The sequence below is a fragment of the Dromiciops gliroides genome, chromosome 3 (assembly GCF_019393635.1).
Source record: "Dromiciops gliroides isolate mDroGli1 chromosome 3, mDroGli1.pri, whole genome shotgun sequence".
Lineage (NCBI taxonomy): Eukaryota > Metazoa > Chordata > Mammalia > Microbiotheria > Microbiotheriidae > Dromiciops > Dromiciops gliroides.
Genome location: NC_057863.1, coordinates 549,876,357 through 549,896,861, shown reverse-complemented (window position 1 = coordinate 549,896,861; position 20,505 = coordinate 549,876,357). Strand labels below are relative to the sequence as shown.

At 42.9% G+C, this 20,505-nt stretch overlaps 1 protein-coding gene across 1 annotated transcript in view; it reads left to right on the top strand.

Annotated features, from left to right (window-relative positions):
* PAK1 (p21 (RAC1) activated kinase 1) overlaps window positions 1-19,347 on the top strand; it is a 121,364-nt gene extending 102,017 nt beyond the window's left edge. Inside the window, 5 exon segments of the mRNA XM_043993208.1 lie at window positions 8,822-8,939; window positions 9,184-9,283; window positions 12,134-12,330; window positions 12,736-12,873; window positions 17,907-19,347. Of these exon segments, the coding sequence (XP_043849143.1) occupies window positions 8,822-8,939; window positions 9,184-9,283; window positions 12,134-12,330; window positions 12,736-12,873; window positions 17,907-17,993 (640 nt within the window). The 3' untranslated portion in view covers window positions 17,994-19,347.
* Window positions 19,348-20,505: the final 1,158 nt, after the last annotated feature.

The following is a 20,505-nucleotide window of genomic DNA, read 5'->3' as shown; positions in this document are numbered from 1 at the left end:
CTGAGCGCCCAGTCTCTTCCTTCCTCCTCCCACTAGCCGCGTCACTTCCTGACTCCTGGTCTTGCCCTCAAAGACCTTCCCTTCATGGGCAGAACTCCTCTACAGTAAGTATCCAGCAGGTGGCGTTATTCCAATCGTTACAGTCCCCCCCTGTTGTTCCTCAAGAAACAAAATGTTTCCTTGACGGAACAGTAAAAAACAATATGCTAACTATTGCTAACTAATAATATGTGAACAACAATATAGAAAAGGAAGAGAGGAAAGTTTTGTCCAGAGGGGGCAATTTTTTTTTTGTCCTCATGAACCGACGCTTTGACATTAGTCTTGCAAAGGGAGGGCCTCTGCAGAGAATACATGTTACAGATGGTGTATATTATAACAGAAAGAGAAAAAACCAACAAAAAGAACAAATCAAAACTGTTCATTTAAAGTCTCTGAAAGTCTTTTCTCAGATGTCCTCTAGTGTAGTCGTGGAATGGAAGTCTTTTCAGGGGTTGATGTGTGGATGCTGGTAATCAGCCAGGAAAATTTCCTACAAAATTGAGCTTAACCCAACTTTAAAATAGCTTTGTCAATAATCAAATCAAACAATGAAGTTCTCAAAAACATGTCTAAGGGAATTCAGAATCTTAGTTGTTACCATGAAACATATATAAAACAAAAATTGAACCATTCTTTAAAGTTATAATATTACTATAGTCCCCCCCCTTTGGAGGGTAATTGAGAAGACAATTGCTGCGATATTAATTATTAAAAATAATTTTTTATCTTTGTTTCATCACTTTTTGCATCATCTGCCTAATTTCCTCATGCCATTATGAGAAATTAAAAAATCTATATAATTGGTAACAGGTGTCAAGGCCAAATTCAACACTGTATTTATCATGACACCTGAGATAATTATGGGGGTTACCATAAAAGAACAGAGAAATGATGGGATATGAGCATTCCCACACTTGAGCGATATGTACTGCCCATACAGTATGCCAGGCTTAAAATAGGTGGATGGAATATATGTCCATGCCACCAAACATATTGGAAGAAACTGAGTCAGACTTAATCAGATGCATGGGATTGAGATGTCCATGGCATCAGGCATATAGGAGGGAGCATAGAAGCCAGGTTAGTAGAAGTGAGATGGGTGGGAGGAATACTTCCAGCCATCTGTACAATATGTGGGGAAAAAGAGAATAAATATTAAACCAAGAGAATCCAACCTCAACATTTGTCAAAAGCCGTTCCCTCGGCCATACCTTGACTTCATGCATGTCTCCCCTCATGTGACAGTTCAGTGTCTGCTCTTGCATGTATTCCTCTTGTGATTGGATGGCATCTTGGCCAACTGGCATCTGATAACTCAGAATAAAGGCAATTAATTGTCTTAAATGATAAGTTCCCATAATCCAAGTCTCATATGGATTTAAAATTGAGGATAATAAATGATTGCAAAAATGTGATACATCTTGACTCAAAATATAATATATAATTATGCAACAATTTCAAATAATACCCTTTTTTTTTTACTTAGTATACAATTACTTTTGTGAAAAATCAGAACATACTTAAATACAAGTTAAAGCACAACAGAATCTCAAAGAACTTTTTTTTTTTGAAAAAAGAAAACTTTTACAAATGTTCCCCTCTTTTTTTTTTTTTTTTTTGGAATATGCTTATCAAAAATAATACTTCTAGAATCAATTTACACTTGCCATGGCAACCAATTTGCCAGGGAAATGCTTTAAAGAGTTTGATCAAATAATCAGTTGAGAAAAAATAACAAAAACAAACAACTCAGAATATGGGAGCACAATACTCCTAGAATTAACATTGTATTATGAAATCAAAACCATCTTGCCATGTTTCAAAATTAGATAGACAAATGAATGGAAGAAAATACAAATGGAACAATAAAAGACAGTGAAATTCAAACTAAGGAAATCTAAATGAATATGAACTTAATATCAATAAGAGTATTATAAAATATAAACTTGATCACATGACTATAAAAAGCTTTTACAAATATTCTCCTTGTTTTAAAAACTAAGTATAAGACACAATCTCAAAAGCATGAAAATCTCTATGAAAATAAACCCATACCATTAATTTCAAAATGTATATATAATAGCATAGAAATCCTATGTAACCTCTGAACTGACATTAATACTCTGAGTGAATTCAGAACACTTTTGATTCCGATATCTAAAATCCCCAACACTCGTATCAATACCTTGCTGCTTACTTCTACATTTCTCTAAAATATATACCCTTCCATGGCAAAAGAAGCAGAGTCTTGAACTATGTTGATGGTTGTCATTCTTATTCAGTTTAAGTTTTTCTTCTTTAACCCCTTTATATTGTCTGTCAGTCTTTTCACCATACAAATGCTTTATAAGATTACTAATTAAAGACAAAAGCAGGTTAGCAAATTATGAACAAAACAAGCATATCTGGAATTTAAAGAGTTTTCTAAGATTGTCTCAAAAGCACAGCCAGGCCGGGGAAGGGCTGAGCCTGAAGCTGCAAATGCAGGTAGAAAAAGTTGAGCATGCGCATCAGATCTCTGGACTTCCCAGCAGGGGAAGCAATGGGCTTGGCCATAGGAGGAGTAGAGGGTGGGGTCTGGAGAGGAGGGGAGGGACCAGAGCAATTTGAATCAGACTTGATTTTGAACTCAGGCCTGGATTCCTCTTCCCCCACTTTGCCTCCAGGTGCTAGGGGATTAAAAGCTTCTAGAGGGTGGGTCATTGCCTCCAGGCATGCAAAATTAGAGCAACAATTAGTGTTAGAACTGGGAAAGCTGCGGGAATCTCTTCAGGTTTCTCTGAAAAAGCATGGTTGGGAGAGGGAGAGATATTTCCTTGTGTGAGTAAGTTGCTGGCTCTTTTAACAAAAATAAAAAGAAAAATAGAAAAATCCACAAAAACAAAGCATTAACATGATCTTATCTCCCATTGTCTGGTTAAACAGACCAAAATCAAAAATAGGATAATTAGGGAGTTTAAAAGGTCCATTCGAAAAAATTCAAAGGAAAAAACACAGCCAGTACACCAGTACTTAGCAGTTAAAGGAGAGGGAGGGGAAATTTCTTACCCAACCAGCAGATCAGAAGAAGACTGAGGGTTAGCTGTCCTCTTCGTGGTCAGCCATCTGTTAAGGGTTAAAATTCTAGCTAGTCTGTCTAAATATCTAATGAGTGGTCGCCAATAAATTATAAGCTTTAGCAAGAGTTAGACTTTTAAGCATTTATTAAGGAGAATAAGAATTTGGTAAAGAGAGAGAGAAAGGCCTAGATTCCTATCTATTAAAGGGAGAGCACATTTCTAGCTCCGCTCTCCGCCAGAGTCCAGAGGAAAGAGAGCGAGACTGAGCGCCAGTCTCTTCCTTCCTCCTCCCACTAGCCCGCTGGTCTTGCCCTCAAAGACCTTCCCTTCATGGGCAGAACTCCTCTACAGTAAGTATCCAGCAGGTGGCGTTATTCCAATCGTTACACTAGTTAGTATGTGAGATGTAGGATTTGAAATGGAGTTTTAATTCCAAGTCCAGTCGTCTGTCTGCTATCCTGTCTACAGGAGCCATCGAAGGCAGAGGGAAGAGAGGTGATGTTGTCTGACAGTACACTACAACTGATAATACACTACCCCCTGGGCCCATCAAGCAGTGAGTGTCAGGAGTGCCAAAGCACAGAATGACTTGAGTCCTACCCGATGAATGCTAAGGACAACACACATTTTGGCCCCTTTTTTTTAGTGATGCCGAATGATGAGCAACAAAGAAAAAGGGAAGGGCAACTACTCAGGGAGGCCAGAACGGGCAAAAAGGGTGGCAAGGAGAGGCTTTTCTCCTAGATCTTCATCCATAGAGCCATAGATGTATAGGTGGAAGGGAATTTGGAGGCATCTGTTCAAACTCTTTCCTTTTCCAAATCATCATTATAGCTAGCACTTAGGAGGAATGTTAGGCCCGTTTTTCATGAGGAGAGTCATGAAGACTTAGGGAAGGGCCTTGCCCAAGGTCACAGATGAACTCAGCAGGAGAGTCAAGAAGTGAACCCAGGTCCTCTGACTTGAGGTCAGAACAAAAAGAGCTAGCAGAGAAAGCTGAAATTCAAGTAATATAAGATGAAACTAAGAGAGTACTTGGGCATCTAGGGGGCACAGTGGATAGGGTGCTGGGCCTGGGTCAGGAATTTCAAATCTGGCCTCAGACACTAGCTGTGTGACCCTGGGCAAGTCACTTCACCCTGTTTGCCTTGGTTTCTTCATCTATAAAATGATCTGGAGAAAGAAATGACAACCCATTTCAGTATCTTTGTCAAGAAAGCCCCAAATGGGGTCATGGAGAGTTGGACATAACTGAAAAATGACTATACTGAAAGAGAGCACTTAGCTTCCATTCATGAGTTCAAGTCACCAATCTGGGGGTCACATACTGGGCTATTACCAGTGATCTTTGAAAGATGGTGAAGAACACATTAGGTGCCACATAATTCTCAAAAAAACAAAAGCTTTTCCTCTGTAAATTTTAAGACAGAGAGCTATACTTGATTCTCAGCCAAAATTCTAAAAGGTATTACTAAAGGGCAGTGGATAGAGAGGCTCACTTCATAGTTGAGAAGACCTGAATTTAAGTGCTGTCACTGACATATATGGGCTGTGTGACCCTGGGCAAGTCACTTGACCTCTTAGTATTCTAGGCAATTTACGAAGAGTCTAAGTTGAGGAGAAGGTGCCAACCTGTGTTGGTAGAGGAAATTCCTTACCAGGAATTCCCTATAACAATGAAATAACAGATATGATAAAAAAAAATTAAAGGGCTATTTGGTAAACATCTAGAAAAGGAAGCAGTGATTCCAGAGAATGGGTTTTGCCAGAGGGATCTGATTTCCTTTTTGGACAGGGATGGACAGATCAGAGGAAAGCTGCAGATTGCTTATTTTTTAGAAGTCTCTTATGCTATCCTTGTAGCTAGGATGGAGAGATATAGTCTAGTTGATAGGATGTTTAAGGCAATTCAGAGCTAGTTGGATGTCTGGACCCACAGGATATAGCCACTGATGTCTGGTTGTTACCTTCCCCAAATGGAGTCCTCTAGGCCCCTAGCTCCATATATATAGTTCAATATGTTTACCCGTGATAAGACCATAGGAGGAATGCTTGCCAGGTGGACAAAGCTTGTGAGGATATCTTGTCAAGTCAGGCTGAAGGGTCAAATTTTTTAAAAAAGTTTAAAGAATTAAATTATGTGTTCTCTACTTAGTTTTTTAAAAACCACCTTACTGAATACAGACTGGGAGAAGTGTGGATACACAGCAGTTTCCACGAAAAATAAATCGAAGGGATTTGATTGAGAATCTCAATGGCATGACTTTTGGTGGCTAATAAAAAGCCCAAATAAGTCCATTGGCAGCACATTTGACAGAATTCCAAAGCAGTGATTAAAGAATTAATTATCCCCCAGAAGAAAGGTTTCTGGTGGGACGCTCCTTTTCTTTGGCTCTGTGCTATTCAGAGTTCTATCAGTGACTTGGATGAACATACGTGGAGTCTGCTGATACGTGTTTGTGCAGGATGGAATCAAAGGTCAGAAAAACCTTGATGAGTTAAAATGATGGGCCACATTGAATAAAAAGTCATTTAACAGGGCTTGCTTATTTAATAGGGATAAGTATCAAGTCCAGCCCTTGGATCAAAGAGTCATTCTCACAAGCGTGGAATGGGCATGGCTGTACACAAGTTTATTCAAAATGATCTGAGGATTTGGTTCAGTGGGAACCTTCAGTGAGGCAGAATATCTCAGCTGCTGTAATTTGTGTCTGCCTCCAGTGGGCATCTGATATACAAAGTGATGGGAGAGACTGATTGCCTCTCTGTCCCAGTCAGCCTATATCTGAAGTCCTTTGTCTCACTCCGGATGCCCCATATTTTGAAGGCTATTGTAAATAAAGCATGCGGGACTATTCCCACAGGAGAGTGTGCAGGATGACGAGGGGTCTGTTAACAACTGCGCTACATAAAGATTATCTTTAAGAACTTGGGAATGTTTAGCTTGAAGCCAATCTGTGAGGAGGAACATGATAGCTCTTATCAGATAGGTGAAGGGTAGTCTTGTGGAAGAAGGATTAAACGTTTTTTCCTTGATCCCATGGGACAGAACCAGGAGCAGTGGGCTGGAAACTGCAGAGAGGCAGATCTTAGCTCAATGTGAGGCAAAATTTGCTAATCCCCGCCGTTGTCCCAAAGTGAACTGGACTGCTTTAAGAGGTCCTAGTGGGTTCCTTATTGCTAGAGCAAGTAGGGGGCTCTGTAGGTAGAGTGATAGACTTGGAAACAGGAGGACCTGAGGTCAAATTCTGCCTCAGGTAACTCATTAGCTGTGTGACTGTCTGAGACAGGATTTGATCTTGGGTCGTCCTGACTCCAAGTCTGGTATTCCATCCACTAGGCTTAGGGGTAAGTGAAGTCTTAAGAGTGACACGATTGCTCTTTTCTAATATCTGAAAGTCTGTCAAAGGGGCAAGGGAGCAGATTGGTTCCTCGGGTGGACTGGAAGTGAAACCAGCAACTGTGGAAAGGCATTTTTGAGGTGCAGACTTCAGCTCAGTATAAAGAGAAACTTTGTACTGACTGGAGCTGTATTGTAGTGGAACAGGAGGCTTTCAGGAGAGGTAGTGAGTTCCCTATGACTGCAGGTGTGTGAGCAAAAGAAATGCTTATTTCCCATGACTTGAGTTTTTTTTTATCTTTTTTTGGAGGGGGGGGGGCAGGGCAATACAGGTTAAGTGACTTGCCCAGGGTCATCCATCTAGTAAGCGTCTAGTGTTTGAGACTGGATTTGAACTCAGGTCCTCCTGAATCCAGGGCCAGTGCTTTCTTTATCCACTGCACCACCTAGCTGCCCCCTGACTTGAGTTTTAATGGAGAAAGATTACTTTATGTATTCTTTGTTCCAGCCCCAATGTTGTTCCCCCAATTTGGCATTTCACCTCTCACCTCCATGCCTTTACCCAAGTTGGCCCCCATATCTGCAATGTCATCCCTCATCTCTGTTTCTGAAGAGTCTTTAATTATCTTTTCATGTAATTGGGGGGGAAATTGTTATATATATATTTCTAAATGTGTGCACACATATACACAATACATACATATACACACACATACACAATCCATCCACACATGTTGTTTCATCATATCCCTATGAAGATAGCACCAATGCAGTCATCCCCATCTTATTGATGAAGAAACTGAGACCCAGTGGGATTGAGTGAGTTGCCCATAGCTATATAGTTAATAAGTGGCAGGACCCTTCAACTCCAAAATCTCCTCTTCTCCCTACTGTCCAACAGCCAGGTAATGGGCATAAAAGTACTTTGAAAAGAACAAAGCATTCCTTATGTAGGTATGTATTTTTTATAGCAGAATGGCAGCACTCTGCCATTCCCTCCTTAGCCTCCCCTGCCACTCTCCCACTCCCTAGTCAGACGCTGCTGAAGAGCTGGCCCAACTGGTATGTTGGTGAATCGCTCCTCCTGTCGGGTCACCTGCCGTGTTTGTTTGTTCAGTGGCTCAGCACCAATATTCTATCCCTGAAGTGGGTGTCCCACGGCAGCTCTTGGTTGCTAATCCTTTGTCTTTTTGGAATGGTTCTTTTTATCAGGACTTAAATCATTCAGGTGAGCACACAGAATACTTCCCATGAAGGGTTCCACAAGAGGCTGGCAGTTTAAAACTTTGGCATCTTAAAAATCTTGGAATCATAGAATCTTGGCATCTTAGAAACAAAAGAATCACAGATTCTTCTTTTTGTTTGTTTTTTGTTTTTGCAGGGCAGTGAGGGTTAAGTGACTTGCCCAGGGTCACACAGCTAGTAAGTGTCAAGTGTCAGGCCAGATTTGAACTCAGGTCCTCCTGAATCCAGGGCCAATGCTTTATCCACTGCACCACCTAGCTGTCCCGAGAATCACAGATTCCTAAAATTGGGAGGGTCTTTAAAGGGCCTCCCCAATTCTTTGATCTTTCTTATAATAGGAAAAGGAGCAGCTAGATGTTGCAGTGGATGGAATGATGAGCCTGAAGTCAGGAAGACTCATCTTTCTGAGTTCAAATACAGCCTCAGACACTTACTAGCTGTGTGACCCTGGGCAAGTCACTTCACTCTGTTTGCCTCAGTTTCTTCATCTGTAAAATGAGCTGGAGAAGGAAACAGCAAACCACTCCAGTATCTTTGCCAAAAAACCCCAAAACAACCCTAGTGGGGTCATGAAGAGTTGGCCACTACTGAAAACGACTGGACAACAACAAATAATGGGAGAGGTGGGGGAAGGTGGTAGTTTATCCCACATCCAGTTAAGGTTGATCAGAGGTGCAAGAAGAACATAGAGCCCCTTTGTCCACCATATCTTGTGGGTGTTTGTAAGACCTTAGTAATAATAGTGGGTCAGCCCCAGGTCTTATTAAAAGCTCAGGGCCCAGCCAGTCTTCTCCTTGTTTGCGCGGCTTATACCTGAAGAAACCACAACAAGAGAAGAAGTGGATGTTCACATAGCAGGGTAATGGGAAACTAAGGTTTCTAACCTGGGTCAGCCCCATAGATTCTCCTTGAAAATAGATCTCAGTGTTGGGCTTTGGGCCATCAAGGGAAACCCTAGTGACTTGGTTCTGTGTCCTCTGGAGTCCTGTGCCTTGAAGGTACACTTCCTTACCTTTCACTCTCAGGATTCTCTCACTGTTTCTTTCTCTCTCTCTCTCTCTCTCTCTCTCTCTCTCTCTCTCTCTCTCTCTCTCTCTCTCTCTCTCTCTCTCTCTCTCTCTCCTTGCCTTTGCAGTTACCTGGTGGGAGATGAGCTGTGGGTCGTTATGGAATACTTGGCTGGTGGCTCCTTAACAGACGTTGTGACTGAAACCTGCATGGATGAAGGACAGATAGCAGCCGTGTGCCGGGAGGTAAGGTTGGCCTAAGAAACCCACTTACCCACTTGGGCTCCTTCCCCCATGAGGGACCTCAGGCCTAGAACTGCTCTAGAAGTGCTATGCACTATCAGAAGCGGGAGAATCGACACTAGTAAAGTCCTAGGATGTTGGAATAATCAAATTTTAGATTCTCGTAGGATTTTGGGATCAGCGCCATAGAATCTCAGAAGCACAGAATGGGGTGCGTTCACAGGTTTCTCATCTTCTCTCTCTCTAGTGTCTTCAAGCCTTGGAGTTTCTGCATTCCAGCCAGGTCATTCACAGGGACATTAAGAGCGACAACATCCTGCTCGGGATGGATGGTTCTGTCAAGCTAAGTATGTCATTGGTCCTGAGTAGCAAGCACCCCTTTGTTAATTGTGGGGCTCTGGGTCCTGGTACTAGGTGAGGTCTGCATTGCACAGGGCTCAGTTTTATCAGGGGCAGGCGCTTGGACTACAAGAGCAGCAATATGGGCAGCCTTAGCTCCACTCTTTATGGAGAGAGAAAGTATGAGGGTATGTGGGGTGGCAGACACTGAAGATAAACTCAGCCTGTTTCAGTCTGACTCTTCATAAGATGGGCCCTTCTCACAGCTTGGTACTCGCTAGGCTTGGAGTTGGGACCAGACTGTGTGACACTGGGCAACTCACTGTCTCTCTTTTTATAAGAGAATTTGCTAATGTTCTTTGTCTCTCTCTGTGTCCTGTAAATTGAGAAGGTTGGACCTATGAAGGCTCCATTTCATTTCTACCTCCTCTGGCCTCATCTGTGACTGCAACTGCATCTTCTATCACCCCCCGTGACCCCCAAGTGCTGAGCACACAAGCTGGTGCTCGGTGTAATCATGGATTCCCCAAATTGGAAGGGATTGTCTAGTACAGAGACATATTAAAATGTAATTGTGGAGGGGCAGCTAGGTGGCACAGTGGATAGAGCACCAGCCCTGGATTCAGGAGTACCTGAGTTCAGATCCGGCCTCAGACACTTGACACTTACTAGCTGTGTGACCCTGGACAAGTCACTTAACCCTCATTGCCCCGCAAAAAAAAAATGTAATTGGGAAATGTTTGACAAAATAAGCAAAAATAATGTGAATTTATGGTCTTCTAAATCAATATGCAGCCCATGGGGACCCATTTCTATTTGAGTTTGACACTGCTAGTCTTAGTACAACTTCCACCTGCATAGTGATCTCTTCCTTAATAAAGAAGATAATAATGAACACTTTTATGTAGCTGTGGCACAGTAGAAAGATCACTGGCTTTGTAGTCAGAAGGCCCGAGTTCAAATTCTGTGACCTTGGGCAAGTGCATCTTTCTGTACCTCAGTTTCCTTATCTGTAAAATAAAGGATTTGGACTAAATGACCTCTAAGATCCTTTCCACCTCAGCATCTCATGACCTTAACATATACTGTCTCATTTTATTCTTTAGCAATTCCGTGAGATAAGTGCTGGAGTCATTGGTACCAACATTTATTGTTGGGGTTGTTGTTGAGTCATTTTTCAGTCATGTCTGACTCTTTGAGACCCCATTTGGGGTTTTTTTTTTGGAATTTGGGGTTTGTCATTTGCACAATGGGGTTTGCTATTTCCTTCTTCAGTTCATTTTACAGATGAGGAAACTGAGGCAAACAGGGTTAAGTGAATTGTCCAGGGTCACACAGCTAGTAAGTGTCTGAGGCCAGATTTGAACTTGGGTCTCCCTGACCCCAAGACCGGCATTCTATCCACTGTGCTACATAGCTGCCCATTTTATAGATGAGCAAACAAAAGGCTAAGTGATCTGCCCAGGTCAGAGGCAGCGTGCAAACACATCTCTCCTAATGTCCCACTCCATGATGCACCATGTTACCTCCTGTAATATCTCTGACAAATAATCATCCAATTTACTCCTGCAGAACTCCAGTGACAGGGAAATCACTACCTCTCAAGGCAGTCCATTTGCCTTTTGAACAGCTTTAATTATTAGGAGCTGGTTTGCATTTGCATTTTCATTTTTTTTCCTAGTCCCCATCTCTGAGTCCAGCAGGACAAATCCACTTCTTCCAGGTTAAATATTCTCAGTTTCTTCAGCCAATCTTCGTATGCTATGATCTCCAGCCCCCTCACCATCTTCCTCTCCCTTCTTTGGATACATTCCAGTGCAACATTGAAATTCTTTTTTTTTTTTTTTTGGTTTTGTTTTGTTTTGTTCTTTTTGCGGGGCGATGGGGGCTAAGTGTGTGCCCTCTGGGAACACATTATTAAGAATTTCAATGTTGCGGGGGCGGCTAGGTGGCGCAGTGGATAAAGCACCAGCCCTGGGTTCAGGAGGACCTGAGTTCAAATCCGGCCTCAGACACTTGACACTTACCAGCTGTGTGACCCTGGGCAAGTCACTTAGCCCCCATCGCCCTGCAAAAAAACAAAAAACAAAACAAAAAAATAATGTGTTCCCAGAACTGAGTACAGTCCTCCAGATGTCTGATCCTGGCAATATAAATGGGGCCATTGCTTCTCTTATTGAGGGCAGCTAAGTGACATGGAATAATAAGTCCTAGATGTGGACTCTGGAAGACCTGAATTCAAAATCCTTTCTCCAGCACCTACTTGTTGTGTGATCCTGGGCAAATCATTTAACCACTCTCAGACTCAGTTTCTTCATCTGGAAAATGGGAATAATAATAGCACCCACCTCACAAGGTTATCGTGTGCCTCAAATGAGATAATAAACTTTAAAGTGTTACATGAGCAGCTAGGTGATAGAGTTGCCAAGTCTGGAGTCAGAAAGATTCATCTTCCTGAATTCAAATTTGGCTTCAGATACTTCCTAACTGTGTGACCCTGGGCAAGTCACTTCACCCTGTTTCCTCATCTGTCAAATGAGCTGGAGAAGGAAATGGCAAAAGCACTCCAGTATCTCTGCCAAGAAAACCCCAAATGGGGTCACGGAGAGTCAGACACGACTGAAAAAGTGTTCCATAAATGCTGGTGGTTCTTTTTCTTATTCTCTGCCCTGTGCTTCTATTAATGTAGCCTGAGGTTGAACAAGCTCTTTTGGCTGCCAGATCACACTGTTGGTTAATATTGACCTTGCAGCCTACTATGAAATCCCTAAGGGCTCATGGAATGAGAGCACTAAATGTTAATTGAATAAATGAATGTTCAGATAAAACTCACTTTCTGTTCTCCTTTTCCACTACAGCCGACTTTGGTTTCTGTGCTCAGATCACCCCAGAACAGAGCAAGCGGAGCACTATGGTGGGGACCCCATACTGGATGGCCCCGGAGGTTGTGACTCGGAAGGCCTATGGGCCGAAAGTGGACATCTGGTCCTTGGGCATCATGGCCATAGAGATGATTGAGGGGGAGCCCCCCTACCTCAATGAAAACCCTCTGAGGGTGGGTGTGTTTCTGGGCTTCTTCTCTTTGCCAAATTGTGTATGTGTGTATATGCGGGGTTAGGCTACTGATTATACCCCCAACTCAAAACTCCTCCATGCCCAGTGCTGTGGGTAGCAACCTAATCAATGCTTGTCCAGCTGTAATGCTCGTGGGTATTTCTCTGTATGTGTGTACATGCATGTAATGTATATATGTGTGTGTGCATGCACACGTTCTTGAATATGCATGTATGTAACCCTAACACACTACAGAAATAACGCTCACTTTTTTACCAGTGTCTGGGTCCTGGTAGGCTATGGGGGAAATGCAGTGGAGGGGTTGAGACACACTGATTGTGTTTCTAGACATGTAGAATCTATCCAGTGGTGGCTTCCGGAGCATCATCTCTCTTTGTATTGACAGGCCCTATACCTCATCGCTACTAACGGTACTCCTGAGCTTCAGAATCCAGAGAAACTGTCTGCCATCTTCCGGGATTTCCTGAACCGCTGTCTTGAGATGGACGTGGAGAAGAGAGGGTCTGCCAAAGAGCTGTTACAGGTAACGGCTGCCCTTGTGCACAGGCCCCCAGAGTGGTGGGGCTCTGGGTTTCTGGCTCCTGTGTCTTTGGTTCATTCTGTCTGTAAAGTCCAGAGGGAGGCACTTGTTAATTCATTTAGTCATTTAGCAAACCCTTATTAAGTACTTCAGCATGTGTAGCACTGTGCAAGGTGATGGGAAAGAGAAGAATTTTATATGAGATGGTCCCTATCCTTTTGGAGCTAATAATATAATAGGAAGATAAGGCATATATGCATCAGAGAGAGGGAGGAAAAAAGCACTTCATGGGGAAGAAAACTGTAAGCAACCAGGTTTGAGGGGCAGGGGCTGATGGACATCAGGGAAAAGGTGTGGTGTATTCCAGGACAGATGGCCCACAGAACTCCTGAGTGCGGCAAAGCAGATTACATGTAATAGGGAAATATTTAACAAAATAAATAAAAATACAACACAACATAGATAATGTTAATTTGTGGTTTTCTCAGTCACCGTGTGGCCCACGGGGACCTGTTTCCATTTGAGTTTGATACCACTGATCTGGTATCTTTAAAGAACCCTGAATTTGGAGCAGGAAGACTGCTCCTGTCCCCGAATGTGTCATGCTGGTTTCCTCTTCTTTAAAATGAAAGATTTAAAGAGGTGACCTCTGAGGTCCTGTCCACTTGTAAGCCTGTGGTTTTATGTTCTCTTAGGTGTCTTTCCCATTTAAAATGCTATAGTTCTGTAGCTTTTAAGCTGGGCTTTAAAGGATAAGTAGGAATTACAAACATTTCCTAAACTCCTATATGGCATGTCATATGCTAAGCAATGGAGAATATGCAGTGATGAATGAGGTTCAGCCCCTCCCTGCCCTGATGGAACTCACAGTCTAGGAGGGGAGAAAAAACTTAGGGAGTAACAACAATCCAGGACAATATGAAAGATCGGGGGGGGGGGGGAAGGTATAACATGTAATGTATCTCCTGAGGTGGGAAAGATATTGTAATACTGCACATATGGATACAAGAGATACATGACTCATACACACCCAGGGAACTCACCTAGCTAGAATTTGTTGGCATCGTACCGTAGGGTACAGTGAATACACACATGCCAGCTTGTGACAGGGCCACTCTGGGTCCCATCTGTTCTGATTCCATGACATTCCATGGCATGAGTGGGATGTACCTGCCTTTGCCAGGATGTAGGGAAATATGAGTGACTGATGAGGATGGGAGCGTGGGTAAAGAAAAAAGAGATGGGGTCTGGCTCCCAGCACCACCATCTCATCTTTACCATTTAGCCAGGATCTCCAGTGGCAGCAGCATCTTGGTGTCCTTCCTTTCACAGGAAGTGCATGTTACCTGCTGGTCACTTCTGAGTGTCCACCTGTCATCCAAAGGTTTTATGACATGCTTATGTTTATGCCACAGAATGTCAGAATCTTTGATCTGGAAGGGGCCACAGCTCATCATCAGTTCAGTGACAGGGAACACATCACCTTATAAGGCAGCCCTTTGATTGCATTGTAGGGCAGATAGGGTTCTTGGGAAGTTTTCTCATACTGAGTTGAAATCTGCCTTCTGAAAGGCAGGCAGCTTCATCTAATCATTGATTGCTGGACTCAGTGACAGAATAACAGAATTTTAGAGTTTAAAAGAACTTTGACTGACATATATGAAAAGAATCCTCCTTATAATATACCTGACAGGTCAGGAAGACCTGGGTTCAAATCGTGCCTCTAATCCTTACTGTGTGACCCTGGGCAGGTCACTTATCTTCTGTGTGCCTCAGTTCCTACAGCTCTAAAGTAGATATAAAAGTACCTACCTCACAGGGTTATCCTGAGGCTAGGTGGCACAGTGGGAAGAATAAGGAATTTGGAGTTAGGAAGACCTGAGTTCATATCCTGCCTTAGACACTTGCTTAGCTCTGTGACCCTGGGTAAGTGTCTTAATGTTCTCAACCTCAGTCTTCTCATTTGTACATAATGGGGATAATAATAGCATTTACCTCACAGGGTTGTAAAGATCAAATGAGATAGCATTTGTATGGTATTTGGCAAACCTTAAAGTACTAAGCTATTATATATATAAAATGCTTTGCAAACTTTAAAGCACTATATTATTATTTTTATCATATTGTTCTTAGTTCTACTTTCTGAGGCCAAGTGGAACAAGTTTATTCTCTTTGCCACAACAGCTTAAATTTAGAAGATTCCACATCCAAAGGTGTTAAGATTATAATTGGATTCTGCTGTAATGCTGAAAACGTCACCACTTCTTTCAAACTGTCCCCGGAAAGAGAAACCACACCTAGAAATAGTCCAAGGCAGGCACCCCAGGAGAAGAACCATATTTAGTTGTAAAAGGGGCTGGTGGGGGAAAGCAGGGGAACTTTTGCAAGAATATAGCTGTTATTTATTTGACTGTGGTGGTTCAAGCAACACCTGTGGGAGAGAAGAGATTATATCAAATGAGATAACAGAAAGCACTTTGTAAACCTTAAAGGACCATATACGGGCTACCTATTGTTGTGGTTGACATTCTAGCAATTGTCATTAACATGTTAGCAGTTATTGTTGACATGGTAGCAAATATTGCTATTACTGATGTGCTAGCTGTTGTCATTGGCATGTTAGTAATTATTGTTGACATCCTAGCCATTATTGTGGTTGACATGCCAAATACTATTGAAATGCTAGCCATTATTATTATTGATATGCTAGCAATTATTGCTGACATGCTAGCTGTTTTTGTCATATTAGCTATTATTGTTATTGACACACTAGCTATAGTTGTTATTGCTGACATGCTAGCTATGTTGTTATTGACATGCTAGCTATTGTTATTATTGACATGCTAGCTGTATTGTTATTGACATGCTAGCTGTTATTTACATGTTAGCGATTATTGCTGATGACATGCTAGCTATTATTGTTGTTGTTATTATTTCTAAGTCATTTTGGCTCCATGGTTTCCTATAGTCTAGGAACTGGAGGGGACCGTGGAAGTTGTCTTGAGGCCCTTTTACAATAATCCCCTGAAAAGTAGCTGACACTCATCCTCAGCTCTTACACCTCTGGTGACAGGAAACTACTTCTTCCTCATTCTTTTGTTGAATACTTATTATTATTAGAGATTTTTTTCTTCTTGTGTTGAGTGAAAGGCCCTCCCTATAACCTCCCTGTTGTCCCTAGTTCTGAGCATTCCCCCTCATACTTCCTAGTAGAGTGAGATTGTTCCTCCTTATTACAGTACTTCATGTGTCATGTCCTCGTATACCTTCTTTTCTCCACCAGTCTAAACAGATTTTTACTTAATGCAGTTCCAAAAGTGGTGTCGAGTTCTAATCCTTACTGGCCACATACTGACAGTTTTAAACTGTAAATTTATTCATGTTTTGTTCTATTTTCATTTATTTTGTGAAATATTTCCCAATTTGGGGGGGGGGCGGGGCAGTGGGGGTTAAGTGACTTGCCCAGGGTCACACAGCTAGTAAGTGTCAAGTGTCTGAGGCTGGATTTGAACTCAGGTACTCCTGAATCCAGGGCCGGTGCTTTATCCACTGCGCCACCTACCTGCCCCCCAATTACATTTTAATCTAGTTCTGGCCATGCTTGGGAGTGTTGTAGGCTGCATGTGGTGTACCTGGCAACTCTAGTTTAGGGTTTCCTTACTGTCCCAGGCACCTTCTTCTGAATACACTCAGGCTTGTCAGTTTTGTGTCGTTGAGTCGTTTGAAATTGTGTCTGACTGTCTGTGATCCCATTTGAGATTTTCTTGGCAAAGATACTGGAGTGGTTCACCATTTCCTTCTCCAGCTCATATGACAGATGAGGTAACTGAGGCAAACAAGATTAAATGACTTGCTCAGAGTCACATATCTAGCAAATGTCTATGGCCAGATTTGAACTCAGGTCCTCCTGATTCCAGGCCCTGTGCTCTATCCACTGCACCACCTAACTGCTCCAAGCTTGTTGATACTTCTCCAAAAGTGAGTTTACCTTAATTGGGTATTAACAAAATCTTGCCGTTACTGAGCACCTACTGTATGCAGAGCCCATTGCTGAATACTATGGGAGATACAATGTTACATAAGGTATAATAGTGATAGGGGTCTGTCCAGGCAACCTTGCTCATTGCCATCCTTTTATAATCTAATATGTATGCTTAAATACCCCTGGCGAGTGTATTAGAACTTAGGTGGGCCTGGTGGAAATAATGTTTGAGGAGACAGTTTGGACTCCTGTAAGGAGGCATCTTTAGAATTATAGAGTCAGCATGTAGTAGATAGGGGGTCAAGGTTGGAGGCATGGGATCCTGCATGTAGAACTGGAAGTGACCTTAGAATTCATCTACTCCAACTGCTTCCTTTTATAGATGAGGAAACTGAGCCCCAGAGAGGTTCAGTGACTTAACTTAGGGAGTACTTAGGCAGAGTCAGGATTTGAACCGGAGTTCCTTGGATTCCCAAATCCAGTTTCTTTCCCTTTCCACACACTATTTTCTCATCTGTAATATCTGACATACTGGGAATACTAACCTGGGCTTCTACGTCGTCTCTGGCACTCACTATCTTATATGAATATGAGCAAGTCACTTTTTTTTTTTTTTTGGTGAGGCAATTGGGGTTAAGTGACTTGCCCAGGGTCACACAGCTAGTAAGTGTTAAGTGTCTGAGGTTGGGTTTGAACCCAGGTACTCCTGACTCCAGGCAGGGCCTTCTCTATCCACTGCACCATCTAGCTGCCCCTGGCAAGTCACTTTTTGTGTAAAATGGAAATTATGCTTAGGTATAGCACCTGCCTCGGGGAGTTGATATAAGACCCAAGTGGGATAATGTTTGGCACTTGCCAAATCATAAAAGAACTCTATAATTACCATTTATTATTTGGAGATTGCCTCAGTCTTCACCTCCTAGATGCACAGATCCTGAATGTCAAGTCAACCACCTTTTGTTTTGTGCAGGCTGTGTGCCAGATGCTCTGAATAGAGGCAGGAGGGTTTTCCCCACACTCACCTTTTCTCTGTTCTTTTCTTTGATTCTTCTAGCACCAGTTCTTGAAACTCGCCAAGCCCCTCTCCAGCCTCACACCCCTGATTGCCGCTGCAAAGGAGGCCACCAAAAACAACCATTAGAACCCCCAGCTCTCCCCAGCATCCTCCTGCCAAGCCTGCTGTGAAACATTCCCGCAGAGACCTTCGATCCCTGGCGCACACCTGGTCCTCGCCTCCTTGTTGTCGTCTTCCTCTCCCTTGCTCACCTAGAGCTCTCCAGACTGGGAACCTTGGGTAAAGGTTGGCAGAGATAGCTTTGGTCCAACATCAGCGAGAGACCTGTGATGGAGACACCAGTCTATTCATTGCTGCTCCCAAGGCAAGAACCTGCCCTCTCGTCCATGGGCCGGGAGGCAAAGATTGCATATGGATGGTCCACCATCTTCCTAGAGAACTGCTGAACCCTATTTCCACATAGCAAAATATTTTCTTTCTCTCCTTATAACTTTAATTGTCATCCTACAAAGAAAATAGAACCATTGGGTGGCTTGATCCCGTGACATCCCATCTCTCCCAATGGTGAAGGCTTCCATATGTCCTTACCTTCCTAATCCCAAGCCACATTTACCAGCCTCATTTTAACTGAAAGACTGGAACAGCTGGTGGAATGGTGAGCAGCTTTAACCCACAGGGAATAGGAGATGGCTTTGCTTCCTGGAGCCTGTCTTGGGTCCTTCTGACCCATTGGTGGGCAAGAGCTGGACTCTTCATTGTTTGTACGCTGCTTGTGACCATTGGGAGGACTTGGCCCAATAAAGGTCCCTGTGCTTTTTTTGTGAACCAGCCTTGCCTAAGTAACAGTTTTCAATTTTGCTCCTGTTCCAGCCCCCTTCTCCCCAGAAGCTCGCTCCCTCTCAGCATTATTTTCTACATGTTTCGTGCCACTGAGAAGTTTCCAAGGACACATGTTGGGTGAGGAGTAACACGAGAGAAAGTTGGGGGTGAGGAAATTTGTTGAGCCATTTTTTCTTCTTTTAGGGTGGTTACGCCTCTGCCAACTTAACTATGGATTATTTTTAGAGAGAACTCAACTTGGTTTCTGTCTAGGATTTTTAGCTGAAAGATGAGGCTGAATCTTCAAGGCAGATGCACCAAAGGGGAGAGTTCAAGTATCGCTGGATCTGGGGCAGGCTTGGTTATAAGGAAGATCGGATGAACTTGGCATTTTACAGCACGAGAGGAATAGTGTGAGATGATGCCTTTGGCCACTGAAGGAGATGCTGTCCCGTTGAGATGTGTGGCTTGGCTGTTGGCTTTCCACGTGTAGATGGAATGGTTGGCTCACATCTTCCCCTTCTGTAGTCTGTTCTCCCAACTTTGACAGGGCCTGGGCTGACATTGTTAGCCGTGGCCTCCTATGAGGTCCTACTCTGAAGGTGCCCCAGACTCCGTAGCACAAGTTTCTATTTCCTTCAATAAAAGGAGATGAAAATACTATACGTGTCATCTTTCTTTATATAAAAGCTTCTGGGTTCAAGAAGTAGGCCCCATGTCCCACCTGAGAGAACTCAATTCTAGTAGATGACGGGTTGTGGGTGTCCCTCAACATCACTATTTTGACTAAGTAAAGAATCCCAGAGATTAGGAATCAGAACCACCAGGGTTTGAATATTGCCTCTGACACTGTCTCAGGGAACTTGAGAAAATCTCTAAGGTTCAGTTTCCCTCTTGGTAAAAAGAAAGGATTGGACTAGGTGAACCTCCAAGGTCTTTTTGTGTGTGTGTATGTGTGTGTGTGTGTGAGGTAATTGGGGTTAAGTGACTTGCCCAGGGTCATACAGCTAGTAAGTGTTAAGTGTCTGAGGCTGGATCTGAGCTCAGGTCCTCCTGAATCCAGGGCCGGTGCTCTATCCACTGCACCACCTAGCTGCCCCTCCAAAATCTTTTTAACCCTATATCTATGAATTTTGAGTGTGCTGTACAGTTCATACTCATTCTCCACCCACTGTGTTTTACATCTGTGAGTATAGTCTCCGTGCATGTGTACGCACAAATAAACACACACACACACACACACACACACACACACACAAGCATGATGCACTGAAAATGTTACTGGAATATGGAAGACCTGGGAGCAGCTGGATGGCTCAGTGGATAGAACACTGGATCTGCAGTCAGGAAGACCTGAGTTCAAACCCAGCTGCAGATAATTACTAGCTGTGTGACCATGGACAAGTCACTTAATCTCTGTTTGCCTCAATACATTGGAGAAGGAAATGTCAAATCATGCCAATATCTTTGCCAAGAAAACTCCATGAACAGGATGGTCCCCAGGGTCATGAAGAGTCAGACACAACTCCACAACAACAACGTAACCATGGAGGACCTAGATTTGTATCCTGTCTTTGCTATTTATTACCTACGTGGCCTTAAGGAAATAACTTATCCTTTCTGGGCCTCAGTTTCCACATCTATAAAATGGGGATGTTGAACTAGCTAGCCTCTAATAAGAGTCCCTCCACACTCTAAATCTGTGATCCTATGATACCTTGGAAAGAAAGAACACTGGGTTTATGATTGGAAGAGCCAAAATTAAGGGTTAGTTGGTTCTGTGATTTATGAGCTATGTGACCTACACAAGTCACTTTAC